The sequence below is a fragment of the Eleutherodactylus coqui genome, chromosome 10 (assembly GCF_035609145.1).
Source record: "Eleutherodactylus coqui strain aEleCoq1 chromosome 10, aEleCoq1.hap1, whole genome shotgun sequence".
NCBI classification, from domain to species: Eukaryota; Metazoa; Chordata; class Amphibia; order Anura; family Eleutherodactylidae; genus Eleutherodactylus; species Eleutherodactylus coqui.
In genome coordinates, this window is record NC_089846.1 from 52,169,828 (window position 1) to 52,190,554 (window position 20,727).

The 20,727-nt window shown below is 41.3% G+C and overlaps 1 protein-coding gene across 3 annotated transcripts in view; it reads left to right on the forward strand.

The window, feature by feature from the left end:
• EDA (ectodysplasin A) overlaps positions 1-20,727 on the forward strand; it is a 130,653-nt gene that overhangs the window by 93,397 nt on the left and 16,529 nt on the right. For all 3 annotated transcript variants that reach the window (XM_066580990.1, XM_066580991.1, XM_066580992.1), the window contains exon 3: positions 12,726-12,755. In XM_066580990.1, the coding sequence (XP_066437087.1) occupies positions 12,726-12,755 (30 nt within the window). The remainder of the gene's footprint in view (positions 1-12,725; positions 12,756-20,727) is intronic.

The window sequence follows — 20,727 nt, forward strand, 5'->3', positions numbered from 1 at the left end:
ATGCACGATGTACATTACAAAGTGCATTAATATGGCCATACGGAAGTGTATAACCCCACTTTGTTTCGCGAGACCACCCCTTTAAGCTACCCCTTCCCAACTTTTGTGAGTTGTGTTGCTGCCATGAATCTCTTAAGCTTTTTCTTTTAAATAAAATAGAAAAATGTCTCCCTTTCACCTTCTGATATGTTCTATTGTGAATAAGATAAGGTTACATGAGATTTCAAAACCATTTCATTCTTTTTTTTCTTTACATTTATTTACATTTTACACAGCAGCCCAACTTTTTTTTTTGGTATTGAGGTTGTAGTTATTGAGGGCTGTATGACCTATTAGACCCTTAATTAGATGATTGAAACGCATAGGGTCAGAATTGAGGAGGAGTGAATGAGCTGTGATATGTCCTAATGTAGGCACCATCATTATTATATCCATTGTGGTTGTGATGAATCGAGGTTTGCTTTTAGGCAGGAAGCACTTTAGTAGCTTCTGAACAAAGGACACAGATTTTTGTTGTAAAGGTTTTAAATAAAATACAATAAAGCTTAGCTTTGGAGCAGTCTTTTTTTTCTGTTCACTGACAACTGATCACACTATGGGCTCACTTTGCCACATTTACTGATTTTGTTAGAAATCAGTAAAATGTGGCAAAACCCCTTTTAAGGTTTCTATTGATGACCTATCCTCAGGATACATCCTTAATAACAGATGAATGGTAATCTGCCGCTTGGAATTCTCGCTGATGGACTAATCACACAACCTACTGTACAGTGGGACTGAATGTCTGCATCGATAGTCAGGGCAGGAAGTGTAATCGATTGCTTTGCTCTCATTGATTTCAACAGAACTGAAGCCATCTATTACTTTTCGGCCCTGATCACCGGTGCAGACAGCGGGTCGAAGGATCAGCTCATAGTTGGGGAATCCGAGCAGCAGATTCCTGTCTATCTAATGTTGACCTATCTTCAGGATAGGTCATCAATAGTGGCAAAACACCTTTAAATTCTTTTTTCTTCTAAAATTCTGGGCAAGTTAGAACAGTTGATATGATACTCTGTCCTGAGGATTCCTTCTCGAAGTGCATTATTTTATTTGGAAACCTTGAACTGCAGTTTATAAAGCCAAATCGTTTTCCATGTTCAAGACGCCACCAGGAATATAAAGCCTTTTGCATGCTCTTGTGTCAACAGCAAGCAGATTAAACCTTACCTGCTGAACCATCTCCAATGTTACTTATCTAATATAAAAAAGCCTGCAGGTTTTTTCTTGCACCACACTTTGACCCCTTTATGTGACCTTTGGTTGATTTTGGAGTCATTAAATTTGGTACATCCTCACCACCACCATAAATCATAAAATTTGAGCTTGATGCATTGAGTTACCCATCAGGCCAGTTCAAAGTTCTTATGTTAAGTCTAGCGGCACTGTTGTGCTTCAGCCAACAGCACTGCTAGGGAGAGCCAGCGCTCCTTCACGCTGGCGAGGGCGTGAATCACATCCCGATATCAATCCCTGTGGAAACCCTTGGATGCAAGGTGTTTTCACATGGAAACAGCCTTGCATCCCTGCGGGGCCAAAGGAATCCCCCGGCACGGCTGTCACAGGAGTGGATGTCACAGCTGCGGCAGTGGATCACAATGTTTTTTCATTGTTTTGAACAGTGGGTGATAACGCAAGAAGAAAGGACATGCTGCTTTTTTTCCCCCCTACACAGCATCGCAACGCGCTGTCATGCAGGGAAACATCGCAAATGTGAACAAACCCATTCTATATTTGCGTAATGAACATCGGGTCAATCTAGTAGTAAAAAGAATAGGACCCAGGACTTCTGTGTTGCCACTTGTAGCTCATCCGTGTTCGAGCTATACAAATAACAAGATTTATTTTTATTTTAATGTAACTACTACAGATGTCAGATTAACTGGCCTGTAGTTACTGGCTTCTTCTCTACTACCTCTCTTATGGACAAGTACAACCCTGGCTATTCTCTATCGTCAGGAATGTTAAACAAATCAGAGGTGCATTGATCACAAATTGGAGTTTTTTAGAACTCTGTCAGCGCTGTCTAGACCCATCGCCTTATTCAAATTTAAGCACAGGTTCACCTACAACATCAGCCTCTGAACAAGAAGTACGATCAGGCCCAGTCATATTATCATTCTGAAAAACCGCTGCTGAACATGCTGAACAAAAGTAACATCAACTGTTCAGCGACGGCCTTATCTCCATTAATATATACCTTAGTTATTCCTCTTTTTTAATTTTTGTAATTCTAGTTTTTCTTCTCGGGTAAAAAAGGGTTTTTTATTTTTTCTCCCTAATGGCTCCTTCACACTGGCGAGAAAAGGGTCTGATTTTGTCGCTATGCGAAATTGCGTGCAAGCGCGTGATTATGAAACCAATGATTTTCAATGGTTTCATTCTCATTTGTGATGTTTTCACTCCTGCGATACTGCGTTTAAAAAAAAAAAAAAATAGCAGCATCTCCTTTCTTTTTGTGATCTCTCCCTCGCCAGTGTGCATGAGCCCTAATAGAGTTGGCCATTTCTTCCTCCTTTTGTGCTTTAGCAGCATTGTTTTTCCTCATTTTGTCTAATTGTATACAGCTTTCAACTGCACTTGCAGTTTCTTTAAGGGGAATGTGTCATCAGAAAATGACTTATTTTATATAGATCACATTTTTGTTTTTAAACATATTTTTAAAGAATTTTTTTTTTTTTTATGTTTTCTGTATTAAAAAAAAGGTAAAAAAAAAATAATCCTAGAGCCCTCTTTGGTTTTGTGGTCCGTCTAAAAAAAAAAATAGGTTGATACTAACTGATCTGTAAAGAAAGCTTTTCAGCAGTCATCTTACTAAAGGCACCCCAACACGAGCGGCTGTTGCTCCTGTGCTTAAGGGTGCCTGCACACGAGCAGAATTTCAAGCGCGTGATTTTAGGCACATAATCCGCCCCAGACCGCAGCCAATATACTCCTATGAGGATCCGCAGTTGTCCCCAGACGGACGGATGTGTATCGCGTTTTTTCACGCGAGTGAAAAAATCTGCGACCTGTTCTAATTTTGGTCGGATCATGCGCGTGAAGCCTCCAATACAAGTGAATGGGTGCGTTTTTTCACGCAGTACATCCGGAGTGCAGCTGCGGATGGAGTCACTGGTTGCTATGACTACAGGAAGTAGGCATGGTAGGAGGCGTCCCAGCACACAGCACAGAGCTTCACAGGCACATTTCAGCTGCAGATCTGTCCTTTCAGTCCCCTCATCTACCAGAGAGCAGCCAGCAGACACCAGCCAGGGTGCACCCAGTACCTCCTTTTTTTCCTGGGGGGCTCTTCCTCCTCCGTTACCGCAGTACGTCCGAAAAAAGTTACATGGATCAACCATGCCCACAAAGACATCTGCTCACCGGGTGAAAGCATGTTGCCAGAATAATTTAACAGTGCTCACACAAGCAAGAGGGACAAAACGGAGTCTGGGTGTTGGTTTTTAAGCTGTTTTCCAGGGAATGGGCAGTTCTCTAGGGGTTGGGTTTACAATAAGGGGTGTCTTCCGGATTTTTCTGCGCGTTTTTTTCCGCAACACATCCGCGTACATCCGCGCGTGATTTTTCACGCATCCGCACCTATCCGCAAGCACATTTAGGCCTCATGTCCACGGGGAAAATGACATTTAAAATCCGCAGCGGATCTCCCGCGCGCGGATCCGCACCCCATAGGGATGCATTGACCACCCGCGGGTACATAAATACCCGCGGATCGTCAATAAAAGTGATTTTAAAAAAAATGGAGCATGAAAAAATCTGGACCATGCTCCATTTTCATGCGGGTCTCCCGCGGGGACGGCTCCCGCGGGCTTCTATTGAAGCCTATGGAAGCCGTCCGGATCCGCGGGAGACCTAAAATAGGAATTTAAAGCATTTACTCACCCGCAGCGGACCGCGAAGCTCTGCTCTTCCTCACGGCTGCATCTCCCTTGCTTCGGCTCGGCGGATGTGCCCGGCGCATGCGCGCGGCACATCGACGACGTGCCGGCGATGTGCCGCCGGCGTCAGGAATTCATCCGCCGGCCGAAAATGAAGACCCGGCCGTGAGGAACAGCTGATCTTCGCCGTCCGCTACGGAAAGGTAAATGCTTTTAAATAGCTATTTTCAGCGCTCATGTCCGCGGGGCAGGAGGGACCCGCTGCAGATTCTACATGTAGAATCTGCAGCGGATCTGATTTTCCCCGTGGACATGAGGCCTTAGGTACCATACGCGCGTGAAAATCCGCGAGTGGAATCCGGAACGCTCGTGTGCAGGCGGCCTTACACAGGAACGAAGGCGGAGGCACTGGAGATTGTTCCAGCCATCTGTCTTCATTCACGGTAAACAGAAGTCACTCAAAGATTGAGCCGCCGCTGTTTACATGGGCCGATATGCACTTTGTTTTTGGTTCTGATAAAAAGCCAGCGACTCCGACAGGTGTCCTGCTGGTGGCCGCATGTACACAGGACAACTATTGCCCAAATTTGCTGTTTTCAGCAAGAATCAGGTGATAATCGCCCCATGTAAAAGTACTTCAGCATCATAGGCAGGATTACACTGAAAGGTAAAAGTCTATATGTAGATAACATAGACTTTTACCTATAACTGATAACTGATCACACTTGGTGATAAGTTGTGGCTATCTACTCCTCCACCCCCTCTCTGCAAAGATCACAGAGCATGTACAAAGGCCCATTTACATGGAGCAATGATCGTTCAAAGATCACTCAAATGACAGCTTGAGTGACAGCTTTGAGCGATTATTAGGCAGTTGAGTAGCTACATAATAGTTCATGCAAAATGGCTTATTAGTATGCAAATGAAGCCTTCACTGAACGTAGTTAATAGCCGGAGGGCTCTTATCTGCTTTCAGTTTTTTGGTTCTTCGATGGGAAATGATGCTATCAGCACTCTACGTGGAGAACTGCTGATAAGATCGCACAACGATTTTTAGGTTGTCCTGAATTAACGATCAGCTAGCAGTGCACGAAAAGTGCACGATGGCCGCGCGTTTAGATGCAATGATTATCGCTGAAACGACCGCTTTTTTGGGGGGGTTTTTTGTTTTTTTTTTAAAGCGATCATCACTGCGTGTAAATGGGCTTTTATACCAATCTCCCATACAAGTTATTGGGTCTCCTCTTGTCCATAATGGGAGTGGCCCATGAAGCTGCTGTATAACAGATTTTGTTCATTACAGCTCAGACAAGATGGCAGTCCCCATAGTGATGTACAGACAACAGAATTAAAAAGACAGATTAGAAAAATGTAATATTTCTCTATCTGGTTTTAATTAATAGGAAAAACATGTTGGTGATATAGACCCTTAAAACGTCTTACAGGAAGACCTCTTTTCTTTCATTAGATTACTAACTTTTTTAGTGGTTTCTTTTCCCTTTTATTTTTGCTAGTTTTTATCATAAAGTTCAGTTACCTTTTAAGATGTCCATTTTTAACAGTGTTAATTTAGCGTACACACTGACTATTCTATTCAGCCCTGAAATGACATTGTTAGATAGGTGGGAGGTTCCTGGGTACTGCTCCTTAGTATTAGTGACCTTACTGTAATATAGTTGTTTTTTTTTACCATTATAACTATGCCCAGGTGATTAGATAGAAAATATGGTGTTGGGTGGGGCAGGGTGTTTTTTTCCTCCAGTTTCTCTTCCTCCACCATAGAATGCAGCTGCCATTTTAAATTACATGTGTAAAACATAGATCATGAATATAATTTGCCATAGTTCAAGGGGTTAATATAATTTCGTCTATAAGAAACACATTGAACAAAAGATACTGTATACTTGCTTCACCCTTCTGGTATGGGCGCATTCTTTTCATTCTGCCTATCTCGAGTTATTTGCGTGGAGTAAGAGTACAAATTAATACAAATATCTCTTAAGTGTCATCTTTTATAGATTCTGTATTTGTCTTCAGTGTATTATTCTGCAAAATAAATATTGTACCTACATTTATTGGACGATTTTACAACTGTCTGGATCCTTGTTTGGATAGGTTTAATGAAGCCTCTATGGTGCCTCTTCCTTCTACAACTACTTTCGCACTAATGGAAAGGTTTATGTGATCTGTGGAAGTTCAACAATACTCTTGTAAATCCAGTTCACATAATACACTTTCTAGAATAGAATAGTACTCCATCCATGCTTCCTTATGTTTGTAGAGTGGGGTAGTTGCCTGCAGATCGCCGACCTCCGGCACATGAAAATGGCACACCACACATGTAGAAACTGCTCAGGAGATGTAGATTTCTTTATCTGGCTCCTGCCAGCCTTTATTTGTCATCACTGCAATCACAAAACACAGCAATATCATCCAGCGTCAATATACACAGTCCGTATGCACCCCACTTGGGTGTGAGTCCAGGGTTGTCGCCCCTGTCGGAATCTGGCCTCTGCTAGGCCACCAGCCTGTAGCACCTCAGCTCTGCTGCACTGATCCTCTCTCTTGATTCTGGCAGGAACTGGCCCTTTTCTAGTTCCTGCCCCACCCCTTTGTGTAAACCCTCGCACCAGAAGTCCTGTCTGCAGCCCTCTACAGGCAAGTGTATATATGTATATATATATATATATATATATATATATATATATATATTCTCCCACTAATCAAACTGAAATTAATTGGAAAGTGGCACAGTCTTAATTTGTGGATCATCTGAGAGATGTTACAAAAAATAAGTGGAAGATCTTTGAGGAAGTGGAAGCAGGGGGTCATTTTTTGGCTTCTATAAATAATGCACAGGAATCATCATCTTATTGAGAAGGCCTGATAATTCTTTGGTTTTAAAGGAGGATGAAATTTTGGAGACCTTTTTCTCCATATTAAAAACCTGTATGCTTCTAAATTGTGTGGATTGCAAAGATCTTTAGGAATATTTGGCTAGACTGTAGTACATATTGTTTATCGTACTCCATTAAAGTTGTTTAACATGGGTTTTGGATTAAATTTAATCTGTCTGAAATGTTATATGGATGATGCAGATATAATGCATACGGTCTGGGTTTGTGTAAAATTATGTGAATTTTTGGAATGGGTGCTAGAAATAAAAAAATGTATCTTGTCGATATTGGTCTTAACCCCGGAATTTGTATATTTGGTATTGTTGATGGGCATATTCTTTTGTCAGAGAACTTTGTATCAAGCATGGAGGCTGATTACTTCTCCCTACTAGTTTGGAGAAATTTGGGGAAGATGGTCTGCTATATATTATGGATAGTTCATATTAAAAGCTGGTTGCATTGAAGTAACGTAGAAAAGCTGATGGGAGATGGCGGAGGTGAGGGTGAGAAGAGTTAGGTGGAATGCACACGGGCGGATTTGAATTGCGGAATCCGAAGCGGGCGACCGTCTCCGTATTCCACAGCAAATACCGCCCATAGCATGCAATGCAAAAATGATTGTTCATGCACACAAGTGGAAACCAATTGCTGTTACGTACAGATGCCGTCTGGGCACAGGGTCGGATTCCACTGCGGGCTCCTACATGCGGAATATGACCCGCCCGTGTGCATGCGGCCTTAGGGTTATATTTCTTGTATGTGCCTAAATAGTTTTTTTTTTTTTAGTTGTTAAAGGAGGTGATTTATGATTTAGTTAAATGTAATTATGATTGATTGGATTGTTTGGCTGGGGTAATATGATCTATGTCTATTATACTTATACATGTATGAATGTCATGAAATGAAGGGGTAATTGTATTTAAAAAAATCTAATTTAAATACAAATTATCGGATTTAATAACCACAATAACCTTCAATGCATTCAATTGTAGATGATCAAAATAATTGACTCTGCATACAGTTTCTCTTCATTTGCAACCTAGATGCCCCCGAATGCTCACGTTCTAGTGGGATAGGTCCTCATCACTGCTGCATGATCATGAGAGCCCACTAACGTCAGTCAGTGCCCTACAACTATACTGACAGTGCATTGTGATTGCTGGTCCTCGGTTTCTGGGACCCATCTGTTCTACACAACGTTAGAGTTCTGAGCTCTCTTAAACTGGCTAGCACCTGCCTTTGGAAGGCACTTCCTCTTTTTGGTTCTGGTTATCTGTACTATAGTTTAAGGACTATGGACACATGTTTTTTATTGTACTGTATGTATCTTTATTAAATAAAACATATTTACAATTGGTTTTCATTTAAAAATGTTGGCCCATTTGTCTTCTACAGCTTGTACAGGATGCCTTCCACTCAGTGCTCATTCCATCAGTCTCCTCAACATCCATAATAAATGGAATATCCTAAGGAATGTGAAAATAAATGCTTGTATAGAATGCTGTGAACGACTTATTTAAAGGATATGTGTCATCAAAAAATAACTTATTGTAACATATATATATATATATATATATTTTTTATAATGTCAATATCTCTCTATATGTTTCACTTTGGCGGCACAAAATGGAAATTCTAAAAATGTTGAAATCTAGGAGGTATAGCTAAGTAATCTGTACCTTTTTATCTACCGCCCTGGATCCTCTCCTTCATCCTGTGCGAACGCCAACCTGCTGCTGTGTTTACTTGTATCACTTCCTCTGTAAATACAGCAGCAGACTGCTTCCTACAACTTGTCTCCCGGCCAGCACTGTAGCTCCGCCCACAGATCTCAGGTCCTACAACTTATCAGCACCAACCTCCCTCCAAATCAGTGGGCCAGAGAAAGTAGACAAGACGGAACCTTCCGGCACTCTGGACTGCACATGAGCAATATAGTGCTTCCTCTCCTGCCCTACCATCATGCACTGCTCACAAGATGTTGGAGCCTATGGACCGGGGAGGAAGTAGCAAGATGTCTGAGGAAGTGCAGATATTTTTTAGGCAGTGGGTCAAATGACAAAAAATGAATCAAGTAGCCAGACCAGTGAACCTATTACAGAGGACTTATTGCAATGATGTACATTAGATTTTAAAATGTTGGTCTGCATCAAGAATGTCCCTTTAAAGGTACCATTACAGCGAGTAAACATTCGGATAGTCACTCCAAAACGTCATTGAAGCCTACGATGGACAGTCATTCAATCGATTGTTTATTACTTGTTAGCCATGATATCCTTCATACAGAGGATCTCCATGAAATTAGTTTACAAGTTGTTTAAAGTACGAACGACACTGACATAACTTTTGATCAACCAGCGACTATTTAATTTTCTTCTTTGAAACGACTAGCAGCTTGCCGCTCATTTCCCTGTCGGTGGCCATATTTACACGGAACAGTTATCATTTGAATTTGCTTTTTCAAGCGACTGTTCAGCCAATAGTTGTCCTAAGGTACCTTAGCCGGCTGCACACGAACGGATTTGCATTGCGGAATCCACCGTGAGCGGATTCCCACGGACGGCTTCCATTGAAGTCAATGGAAGCCAACCAACCCGTGGCCTATCCGCAGTTGACATTACGGATAGGTCGCGAGTATCCGTGTTATCGGCTCGTGATGGCACGAAAACAAAAAGATTTGAAAAAAATCTGTACACGGACGCTTGCCACAGTTGGAAGTGGATTCCGCTGCGGGCTCCCACATGTGGAATCCGACCTGTCCGTGCGCAGCCGGCTTTAAGAATATGTTGACACTTTCTGTTTTGTAGAAAAAAAACTTTTTCAGTAGTAATCTCATTATCATGACAAACAAGATTAAAAGGAAAGATAAAGGTGGCTATATACATTAGGCTGCCCGACACTTGACCCTGTGTGTCCGCGCTCCTGTGCTCCTGCATGGGAGCTAGTAGTGCTGGCTTTGACAGAGTGGCCAGCAGGAGGGCTGGAGGAGATTTCTCCCCTCTCGCTCCCCCGCCCCTCTCCATTGACAACACATAGGCCGTTTAGTACAGAACAGCCGCTATTTACAATGAACGAGTATGCAGCTATGTTATGTCAATGGAGTGGGGCAGGGGAGGAGAGGAGAGAAATCTCCTGCAGCACCCCCACTGTGAGCCAGCAATACTAGCTCTCCTGCAGGAGCACGGGAGCTAGTGTGTGCGGGCACAAGTGTCGGGCATCGTTTGCCCAACATTCGTCCCGTCAAAAAGGGCATTAAGACTAAACTTGATTAAATGATTAATTTTAACTAAAAACAGTTGTTCACTAAGTGCAATTTAATAATGAATGAACATTTTTTACAGACTGTCATGGTCTGGAAAGAAGTCATCCAAATGGAAACTTTGCCTGTCAGATGAAAGATATTTCTTCGAAAGAACATTCCCAGAAAGATCGGTTTTCCACCATCAGATGCCATTGAAAATGTGTAGCCAGTTAGAACAACTTTAATAACCAATATAACGTGTATGGAGGCATCAATGAAGCGCTCAGTCGCCATGCAATCAAACTTGCAGTGGTTGTTCAATCCCCACCTGCCATCTAATGTGTATAGCCCCCATATATAGATAACACAGGATCTCACTATTCACAATAAGTAATGATCACAGGTCATCCCCTCTGTGCACAATGACCTTTGCACAGGTTACAGAGCAGGGATATCTTGAATCCACAGGTTCCCCTGGCCCATTTGGCATTTTCTAAGAATATCGCTAAATGTTGTCAACTGCAGCTCAGGCAAGATGGCTGCCCCATAGTTGTATAAAGAAATCAGAATTTTAAATCTGTCATCAAAAAAATAAAAAAATGGTTACAAAAAGGGAATATGATAAAATCTGTGTGAATATCCGTGTGTGTGTGTGTGTGTGTGTGTATGTATGTATGTATATGTATATATGTGTGTGTATATATGTGTTTATATATAATATATATATATATATATATATATATAAATATAATACTGTGCAGAATTTTTTCCACACCTGCCTAAAACTTTAGCAAAGTAAGATTTAAAAAAAAAAAAGAGGGTGCCTGATTGGCAGGACAACAGGCCCAAACATGCAGCCAATGTCATCAAGAACTATTTTCAGCATAAAGAAGAACAAGGAATCCTGAAAGTTATGATATGGCCCTCATAGAGCTCTAACCTCAACATTAGCGAATCTGTCTGGGATTACATGAAGAGAGAGAAGGATTTGAGCAAGGCTACATCCATAGAATATTTGGGGTTAGTCCTCCAAGATGTTTGGAACAACCTTCCCGCCGAGTTCCTTCAGAACTGTACTAGTGTACTTAGAAGAATTGATGCTGTTTTGAAGGCAAAGGGGAGTCACATCAAGTATTGATTTAATTTAGATCTGTTTGCTCAACTTTGCATTTTATTTGACCAAAAAATATTACCATTATTTTTATTTTTGAAAGCATTCTTACTTTGCAGTATTTTCTCCACACGTGCCTAAAACGCTTGTAGAGTGCTGTATACTCTTCCAGTCAAAAAGATAGGTCATCAATAGTTGATCTCTTGGGTCCCACCTCTGCAGTGCTCATTGAAATTAATGGCAGCTGTACCTGCAATTACAAGCATCGGCCACTACGCAGGGGTCATAGCAGTCACTCTTGCTCTGACCTTAGTGTATAATAGCGCTGTCAGTTGGCGCCCAATCAGATGATTAGCTGGGGCCCCAATTGGCGGGTCTCGATCATTCAACTATTAATGAATTATCCTGAGGGTAGGTCATCAATAGTATCTTCATGCACAACCCCTTTAAGTCTGGAGACTCAGCAGGCCATTCAATTTTTTGAAGTCTACTGGTGGCTTCTTGTCTTTTTAAGTAGTTCTGACATAACCTAGAAGTATGCTAAATATTTATGAAAGGGGTTGTCCTCATTTCTTTTTCCCCCTAAAACCATGCCCTCCCCCCTTGCCATCCCATAAAATGACAAACTGTTATATACTTTCCTCTCCCAACTCCCCAATCTCCTGTGCCAATGCTCAGTTCTCTGTGCCCAGTGTTTTAGTTCTGTAGGTAGCCTGTGTACGGAATGTGTCGGGCTGCTGCAGCCAATCTGAGAGCTCAGCGAAAGAGCGCTCAGCTCTGTAATTGGCTGCAGCAGCCTATGAGGCCCCATAAATGGGCTGCTGCAGTCTGTAAACATGATATCACGAGCAGGGGCTTTGGCCACTGTGGGGAGCAGGGAAAGTTGAGTGAGTATAGGACTGTTTACTTTATAACAAGGGGAGATACCATGGTTTTAGAAAAGAAGAAACAAAATCTTGAACAACCCCTCTAGCTATTTTGTGTGGTTTGAGTATCTGTCTAGGAAGCAGAATAATTCAAATTTTGAAAATTGCTAATTTTTCTACATGATCTATACATTTTGGATTTTTAATAAGTATAAAGCGTAACATCCAAAATTTACCACTAACATGAAGTACAAATTGTCAAAAAAAAGCTATGAATCTCTCGGATAAGGGAAATAATTCCAAAGTTACGACCACAAGAAATGACACGTCAGATTTCAAAAATGGGGTGCGGTGAGGAAGGCCAAAACTGTCGGTAAAAGGGAAGGGATTAATACCATGGCTGATCGGTGTATAAATACAGGTGTGTGTGTGTATATATATTATATATTATATATATATATATATATATATATATATATATATATATACACTGCCTTGTGCCAGTAAGGCTGTAGCAGCCTTATGTCTACACTGCTTTATATTCAGATATGAAGGTTTCAGTCCACATAAATAGACGATTCTTTCTAGAGTGTATTTGCTCTTGATTTTTTTAATAAAATTCCTAACCCAAGGATGTTGCTACACACAGTGGACGTTTCTGTGACCCGCTTTTTTTCTTCTTTATTTCAGATCCAAATACAAACAGAAACAAGAAAAAAGGTAAGTGTGCATGTTTTAGGCATTGATTACATAAGAACGATGTCATAGGCAAGACTTACATATTTCATTACTTGTGTAGGATGACTTGCCCAAGGTAAATAAAGTACTGCAGACTTTGTTAGTTAGAACCCTTCTAGAACAAGTTTTATGTTTTTGTTTGTTTATAGCCCAGGAATTAAAACTTAGGCTGCCTGTCTACGGGCGTTGCAGTATCCCGCAGCGGAGATCTGCCGCAGGATACCGCCACTCGGGAGCAGGAGTCGGCAGACGGATCTCCGCTGTCAGCCTATTCTCCGCTTGTGGACAGGGGGAAAGCACTCTATGGAGAGCTTTCACTGCGTTCTCCGCAGCCGGATTATCGCCACAGGGAACGCAATTCAAACCCGCCCGTAGACAGGCACCCTTAGACCTCAGTAGTAAGCAACCTAAAAGACACCAGCAGGGAAGTAGTTAATAGAGTTGTACTGCTGTGGGGTTATGAGGTGGAAATGGCTGATCTCCTGCTATATATATTGCGGTAAAAACAACAAGTAGTATAGAAAGCCTCCTCCTATATGAGAAATAATATGATCCAGTTTCAATACGTAGATCTCTATTTGTTACTGGTTGGGTAGTAGTATTACATTATGTGGGTCACAAACTGCGTTACTACTTTTAATTTTGCTTCATGTTGAATAGCCATAGTCTTTTTGAATTTAGAGCATGTGATGCCATACATTCCTGACATGTACTGAATTAGCCAGCCTGTAAACTCCGATAGCAACAGCAATTTTTGTTATTTTTTCCGGTTGATGGAACATCCACAATTAACCCCTTAAAGGGAATCTTTCAGCTTGAACATGCTGTCCAATCCGCAAGCAGCATGCTATAGACCAAGAGGAGCTGAGCAGATTGATATATAGTTTTATGGGAAAGGATTCCGTATAACTTGTACTTTATTCATTTATATCTCTGCACATTCTGAGCTGAACAGTCCAATGGGCGGTCATATGAGTCAATGACAGCTCTTTCTATATGTAAAGTCGTACAGGGGTTAATGGGCTTTTGAAATAAGATTATTAAATTTGGGTGTGAATTGAAAAATCCTTTTAAGGCTACGTTCACACTGGCAAGCGCAAGAAAAACCTTACCCAATATCGTGCTTGCCAGTGTACTTTTTTTCATGCCGATGCAAGGCATTTTTCGTTTAAAAATGCCTTAGGTCGCTTCTGTGAGATTGCGATCCTTAGGCACGTGTTTCACGAGCATTAGAGGATTGCAAGTGTTTCCCATTCATTTCAATGGAAACATCACATTGCACGGTGCGATGTGAGTGCCATGCGATGTCTTTAAAGGTCCCATTGAATACAATGGGCAAGGCGTTCTGAATGAACGCCAAACAATAGGCCATGCTGTGATTTCCATCATCACTCATGTGAATAAGTCCATACACAAGAATGGAGTCTATATTCATGCGAGGTTTGTGCACAATTTTGGTAGTCAGTGAAATTAACAAGCCAAATTTTTAAAATCACATTCACTACAAAGCTCATCTAGCCATCTGCATGCAATTACTGTGGCTAGGCCACAACATGTACCTAGCACCTCTATAGATGTACCAAAATTTATAGTGGTATAAAAACTTGCTAGCACATCTGTCCTGGGATCCATCCAACACCTACAGATGATCATGATCACCCTAGCACATCTAGGCTATTTGCTTAGCACCTTGTCCATTCAAAGTAAATGGCAACGACCGTATTATGCAAACGGAGGAGATGCTGGACAAGTTATAAGAGTGAGAGTGCGTTACTGCAATTGCAATTGCTTAGTTTCTGACAAGCATAGAAGACTCTGCAGCTTCAGAAGGGATCATACCAGGGATTCTTCCACATAACCAGTGGAATAGAAGGTAGAGTGAACAGACTGAACATGAGTCAACAGTGTGATGCAGTAGCAAAAAAGGCAAACACAATTCTGGGATGTATTAATAGAGTCTGGAACACATGAGGTCATTATCCCACTCTACCCTTCCTTAGTCAAACCTAATCTGGAATACTGTGTCCGGTTCTGGGCACCCCAATTTAAAAAAGGCATAGACAAACTGGAGCAAGTTCAAAGAAGAGTTACCAAGAAGGTGAGCGGTCTGCAAACCATGTACTATCAGAAACAGTTAAAGGATCTGGGAATGTTTAACTTGCAAAAGGCTGAGAGGAGACTTAATAGCGGTCTACAAATATCTGAAGGGCTGTCACCCTGCAGGGGGATCATCCCTATTCTCATTTGTACAAGGAAAGACCAGAAGCAATGGGATGAAACTGAAAGGGAGGAGACACAGATTAGATATTAGAAAAAACTTTTTGACAGTGAGGGTGATCAATGAGTGGAACTGGTTACCACAGGAGGTGCTGAGCTCTCCTTCAATGGAAGTCTTCAAACAAAGGTTGGACAAATATCTGTCTGGGATGACTTAGTGAATCCTGCGCTGAGCAGGGGGTTGGACCCGATGACCCTGGGTGTCCCTTCCAACTCTGCCATTCTATGATTCTGTAAGTATGTGTGACCATCTCCGGAAATTTGCTAAGGTGGATACAGAAAGGCTCTTCAATATAAACAGCAGGTGGTTCTATTTTAGTGCTATTTCTGGAATATCTGGGGATATATATATTAATTTTTTATTTTTTTTTAAATAAGTGTAGATAGATACAAAACATGTTTATGGCCTGGATTTAGCTATAAAATATTCTAACTGAAAGAAACCCTTTTACAGCAAATACACTTCGATACCTTAAAACATCTGTCAAAATTAAAAAGGTACTTCCTAAAGCTGTAAGCTAGGGGGGGGGGGGTGACTTCCTATCTGTAACCCCTGCTATACAGGGTGCCAATGGCTTCTCTGTGGAAACCGAATTGTTAACAAAGATTAATAGGTGCACATCAATGTTATGCTGACAGGCTGTAATGTACTGGAATACAGTAGATATCCTAATGCATTATTTAGTAAGAGTGAAAATGATCAGTAAAAGCCCCCTAGTGGGGCCAATGAACAACACAACTTGCTGCACACAGCTACGTCAATCAAAAAATAAGGTAAAAAAAAAAGTTATGGGCGTTGGATTGCTGTAAGGCAAAAATGAAAATATCCCTCCTGTCCTTCATTAATGCCTAAAATGGCTGTGTCAAGTCTGTTTAACTTTGAAGACCTGTTTTGCAGGCTACATCACATGCTGCTACTCACGAGCAGTAGTATATAAGTAATGTCAGTTACAGCTGTATATGAAAACGGAGTTCAAGGGTGAATATGCTTACACTGACATTTAGAGATGAGCGAGCGTACTCGGTAAGGACAGATACTCGAGCGAGTATCGTCCTTACCGAGGAGTTGCCTGCTCGTTCGCAAAGATTCGGGTGCCGGTGAGGGGTGGGGAGAGCGGGAGGGAGATCTCTCTCTCTCTTTCCCCCGCTCCCTCCAGCTCACTCCCGCAACACAGCGCTCACCCACACCGGCACCTGAATCTTTGCAGGCGAGCAGGCAGGTACTCGGTAAGGACGATACTCGCTCGAGTATCTGTCCTTACTGAGTACCCTAGCTCATCTCTACTGACATTCATTCACAACTTGTTTTCTTGAGAGCTTTATAGGGCGAAACAATCCTTTATTTGCTTTTCATTTGTTTATGACTTTAAAAACAACAGAATTTTCACTCTGATTTTTCCACCTATTCTTCACCAAAATCTGTGTGAAATTGATCTTCAATTGTTAATATCAGTACAGAATTTTCAGCTGCCGATTTTAAATCCGCAGTCGTTGTTACAAGGCTTATATAAAGAGTCTAACATTGCCTTCCAATAGGTGGCACTGCAGAGGTATTGTTCCATCTCCCTTATTTGCATATTACCCAGAGGACCATGAATGGCCTTATAAGTCTCCTCACTCACCTTCTAGGTGCTCTCCCTAAGGAGAAAAGATAGCGTTCCTGACCCAGAAAAAAAGTTTTGTGACACTATACCATTGAATGAGCCTAATCCGCTAGCAGATCCATGGCACACTCACATTGCAAGTTTACGGCAGAAGTCCAAAGCTCAGCCTCAGATTTCTGATGCTTAATTTGCTTCAGATTTTTGTATCGGAAAACATGAGCATATCTTATTGTGAACACAAAGTGCTAATAAAATGAAGTCTTAGATTTTCCTTTTGCATGTGATGTCATCTATGACTCACCGTTAATTTGAGGAATGTGTCACAAGATATATTCTACCCTAGAAATATAGAAGTATGTAGTATCTCTGTCAGTTGCTTTTGGAAGTATTGCATATGGGGAAATATGCAGATATGTATGACAGATATGCATGCCTAGTAGAGAGCACTCTGTAAAGAAACATTACATCTAATTGTTAGTTGATTATAAGCATAGCTATTAGAGATGAGCGAGTATACTCACTAAGGCACATTACTCGAGCAAGTAGTGCCTTAGCCGAGTATCTCCCCGCTCGTCTCTAAAGATTCGGAGGCCGGCGGGGGAACGGAGGGGAGATCTCGCTCTCCCCCCTGCTCTCCGCCGCAACTCACCTGTCACCGGCGCCGTTCCCCGAATCTTTAGAGACGAGCGGGGAGATACTCGGCTAAGGCACTACTCGCTCGAGTAATGTGCCTTAGCGAGTATACTCGCTCATCTCTAATAGCTATTCATCATCATCATCTTCCAAAATGTCGCAGATGGTCAGGACTATGTACACAAGTATTGTAAAGGTAGCCATTGATCATCCTATATATGTGCGGGTGTAAATGTATAATTATCTATATAACGGTACATAGAAAAGTTCAGAAAAAAATATGCTTCTTTCTGGATTTCTAATAGTTTAATATAGAATTCCAGATGCAAGCATATGTTAAAGCAGCAAAAATGCAGTCCTGAGCTCTCACTCATGACCTGAAGGTTGTGAGTTTAATCCCTGCGTTGTTCAGGTAGCCGGCTCAAAGTTGACTCAACCTACCATCCTTCCGAGGTCAGTAAACGGAGTACCCAGCTTGGTGGGGGTAATAAATAAATTACATGAAAGTGCTGTGGAATAAGTTGGCGCTATACAGATAACAAGGTTTATTTTTATTTAATTAGTATAGTTATTTATCTGGATATACATGTGAATTGATATGGAGAGAGAGAGATCTTACAATATGGCTGATGTTCACCCTTAATTATGTGATGTTTATTGATATTGAGAGTCAAGGACAAATACTCCGTCATTTGCTAAGTCTCCAAGGGAGCTAACATTTTGGGTTGAAAATTGCTGGAAACTTCTACCCATACAGCTTTCCGTTTTTTGAGGTTTTGGGGTGAAGTTCTGAACTAATTGCTCATAGGTTATGCATGGTTCAGGCCACAGGACAGATGTTGTGGGCATTTCTTGTGTTGTCTCCTTTTTGTTAAATATCGCAGATACCCCTGTGTAAGATTCCATCTCACCTATAAAGCCTCGTATGCCTGATTAAATTTCAGGACCATGATCAGCTCCATTCTTACTGAGCCAAGTACAAAATAGCCCATTAAACATGGATTACGAAAGCTTAGAAAGATGTATTACGGGACGCTCAAGGGATTACAAGATGAAAAGTTTTATTTTGAAAATGAAATTTCCAAGAAAAAACACATAATGGGACCTTCACCTAGATGGGAAGGCCCAACCTACCCACAAAGTTATATTTACCTGGACTCAGTCGTTCCACAGAGATCCCTTCCAGAATATCCCTTTACATTCCCATAAGGTTTTAAGATATATTCTCTACATTCCCTGACTCGCATTGCCATAGAGAAAATATAGATTTAAAATGATGTCACCAATTGGCTCTAAAAGTAACCCTGTTAATAATGTAGAACATATGATGGCTATAATTCGGTTGTGATCTGTAAGCAGGATGGGCCATAAATCTCTCCAGGCTGCTTGTCTTGGTGGAATCCACTGCTATTTTCCCCACAATCAATATTGAAAGGTTCCTTCTTGGCCATGACTATCATCTCCTTTAGACAGACTCCCCTTCAAGGCCTACTAGCCTCATTACAAGGGGGGGTACTATAAAGGGTCTGCAGGAATTACATCTTCCTCTGAGACACAGACTTTCTCCGATGACCCCTGTTTCTTCAATACCATCTATACTAGCAAACAAGGCCGTTAAGGACACATCACATGGTAAAAATCCCATTGTGTGTACTTCAGCGGACACATACTAGTTATTGACCTTTTCATTTTTGGTTCATTCTTCAATTTCTTTCAAATGAGTGGAGTGTTCTCTCTGGGATCAAGCGGTCTGGGGATCAGGGCAAGATCGAAGCAGTCTTCTTTTGCCATTATTTAAATTCAGCTATGGTCCGGCCCACTCGCTCCTATCACAGAAATAACATGAATACAAGACCTTTTTTTAATATTTTATATGTAAAGAAAAGCTTGATTCGATAAAGTCAATAAAAGATGCGGGATCTGTTTGTTCTAATGCCATTCTTGATGAATTTATAAATGAGCAAGATGTGTGGTGTTCTACGAAAAATTGATAAGTTGTGATAACATTTCAGCTTTGGAGAGTAGTAATAGAAAATGAAAGAAAAACTTGCAGACTGAACTTGAAAACCAGGAGATCTCAGGTTCATAAAGGGGTGCTCCCTCATAAAACTTCGGATGGACTGTTTGGAGAGAATTATATTTGCTATTCATACATAGGGTGATACAGTCGTTCAGTGAACAGTTTGCCAAATGTTTAAGATTACAATCAAGGACGCACAAAGTGAGACTCTTACATTGCAAACTTATCACCGGGGCAGAGGGGTCTCAACCCAATGAATTAATCACAGAAGGAGAACCCTAAAAAGTAACTTTTATTAAACTTTTTTTAAAAAACGGGACTACAGACAAAACAGACAGAAAATCTCAAAGCGCTACCCTCCACAGATGAGGAATGGGTGAATACCTATGTAAGTTGCAGATAACCAGTAGAGCCCAGGTATAGAAATGGCCCTAGTATGACCTAAAGGGTCAAGGCACTGGCTAAGAAGGCAGGTATAACGATAATCCACCAGTTTATTATGAAGCACCGTTCCTCCTATACACATTGGGGGTAGCCACGTGAAAAATGAACACACCCCTGAATACAGAGCAACTGGCATAAGCATGTGTAGGTAAGCAGGTGAATCACTCTGCGGTCACTGCCCCCTCATCCAGGTGTACGGACTATTTTCGAACCTCTAAATGATGGGTCTGTCTGAAGAAAGCCCTACTCACATGAGGATTACTAAGATATATCTCAGACTTATGATCATCTTAGAAAGAAATACCCTAAGGTCAGATTCTAGCATAGATGCATTATAGATTTACCAGTAAAATTCTAGCTTAGGTTCATTATGGATTAACTGGTTTAGGTTCAACAGGTTTCTATTGGACTTCACAATTTTTCGGTAACCTAGATAGTCATGCTCTAATATGTCAAGTCTGAGATATGGATGACCGGTAGAAAGAAGCGCTTCTACAGTATAGCTCATGAGGTCTGCTAACGACAAACTACTCAAAGTCTAGAGTCCAATCACCCAAGAACATCCTCCTCTTAGTAAGGAGCCCATACCCCCAAACATGAAGAATAAATAATCAAGAGCAGAGAAATCGTAGCTGCGTCAGCCCTAATGGTGGAAGTTCCGTCTTTTAATTAAGTTTAATAAAAGTTAAGTTTTAAGTTTTTCCTTCTGTGATTAATTACATTGTATACTGGCCTGCCTGCTAAGAAATTTTAGAAGGATGTGAAACAACCTTCTACATACGATAATTGATACTAAAATATTATGGGAACCATGCAACTCTTAAATTCCAGGCACAGACTAACATTTTAAAATCTAATGTACATCATCACAATAAGTCATTTTGTAATGGGTTCACGCTCGGAGGAGAAGGCATTTACTCGAAATGAGTGAGGCTCGCTCAAGTAACTGACCTTACCGAGCGTGCTCGCTCATCCC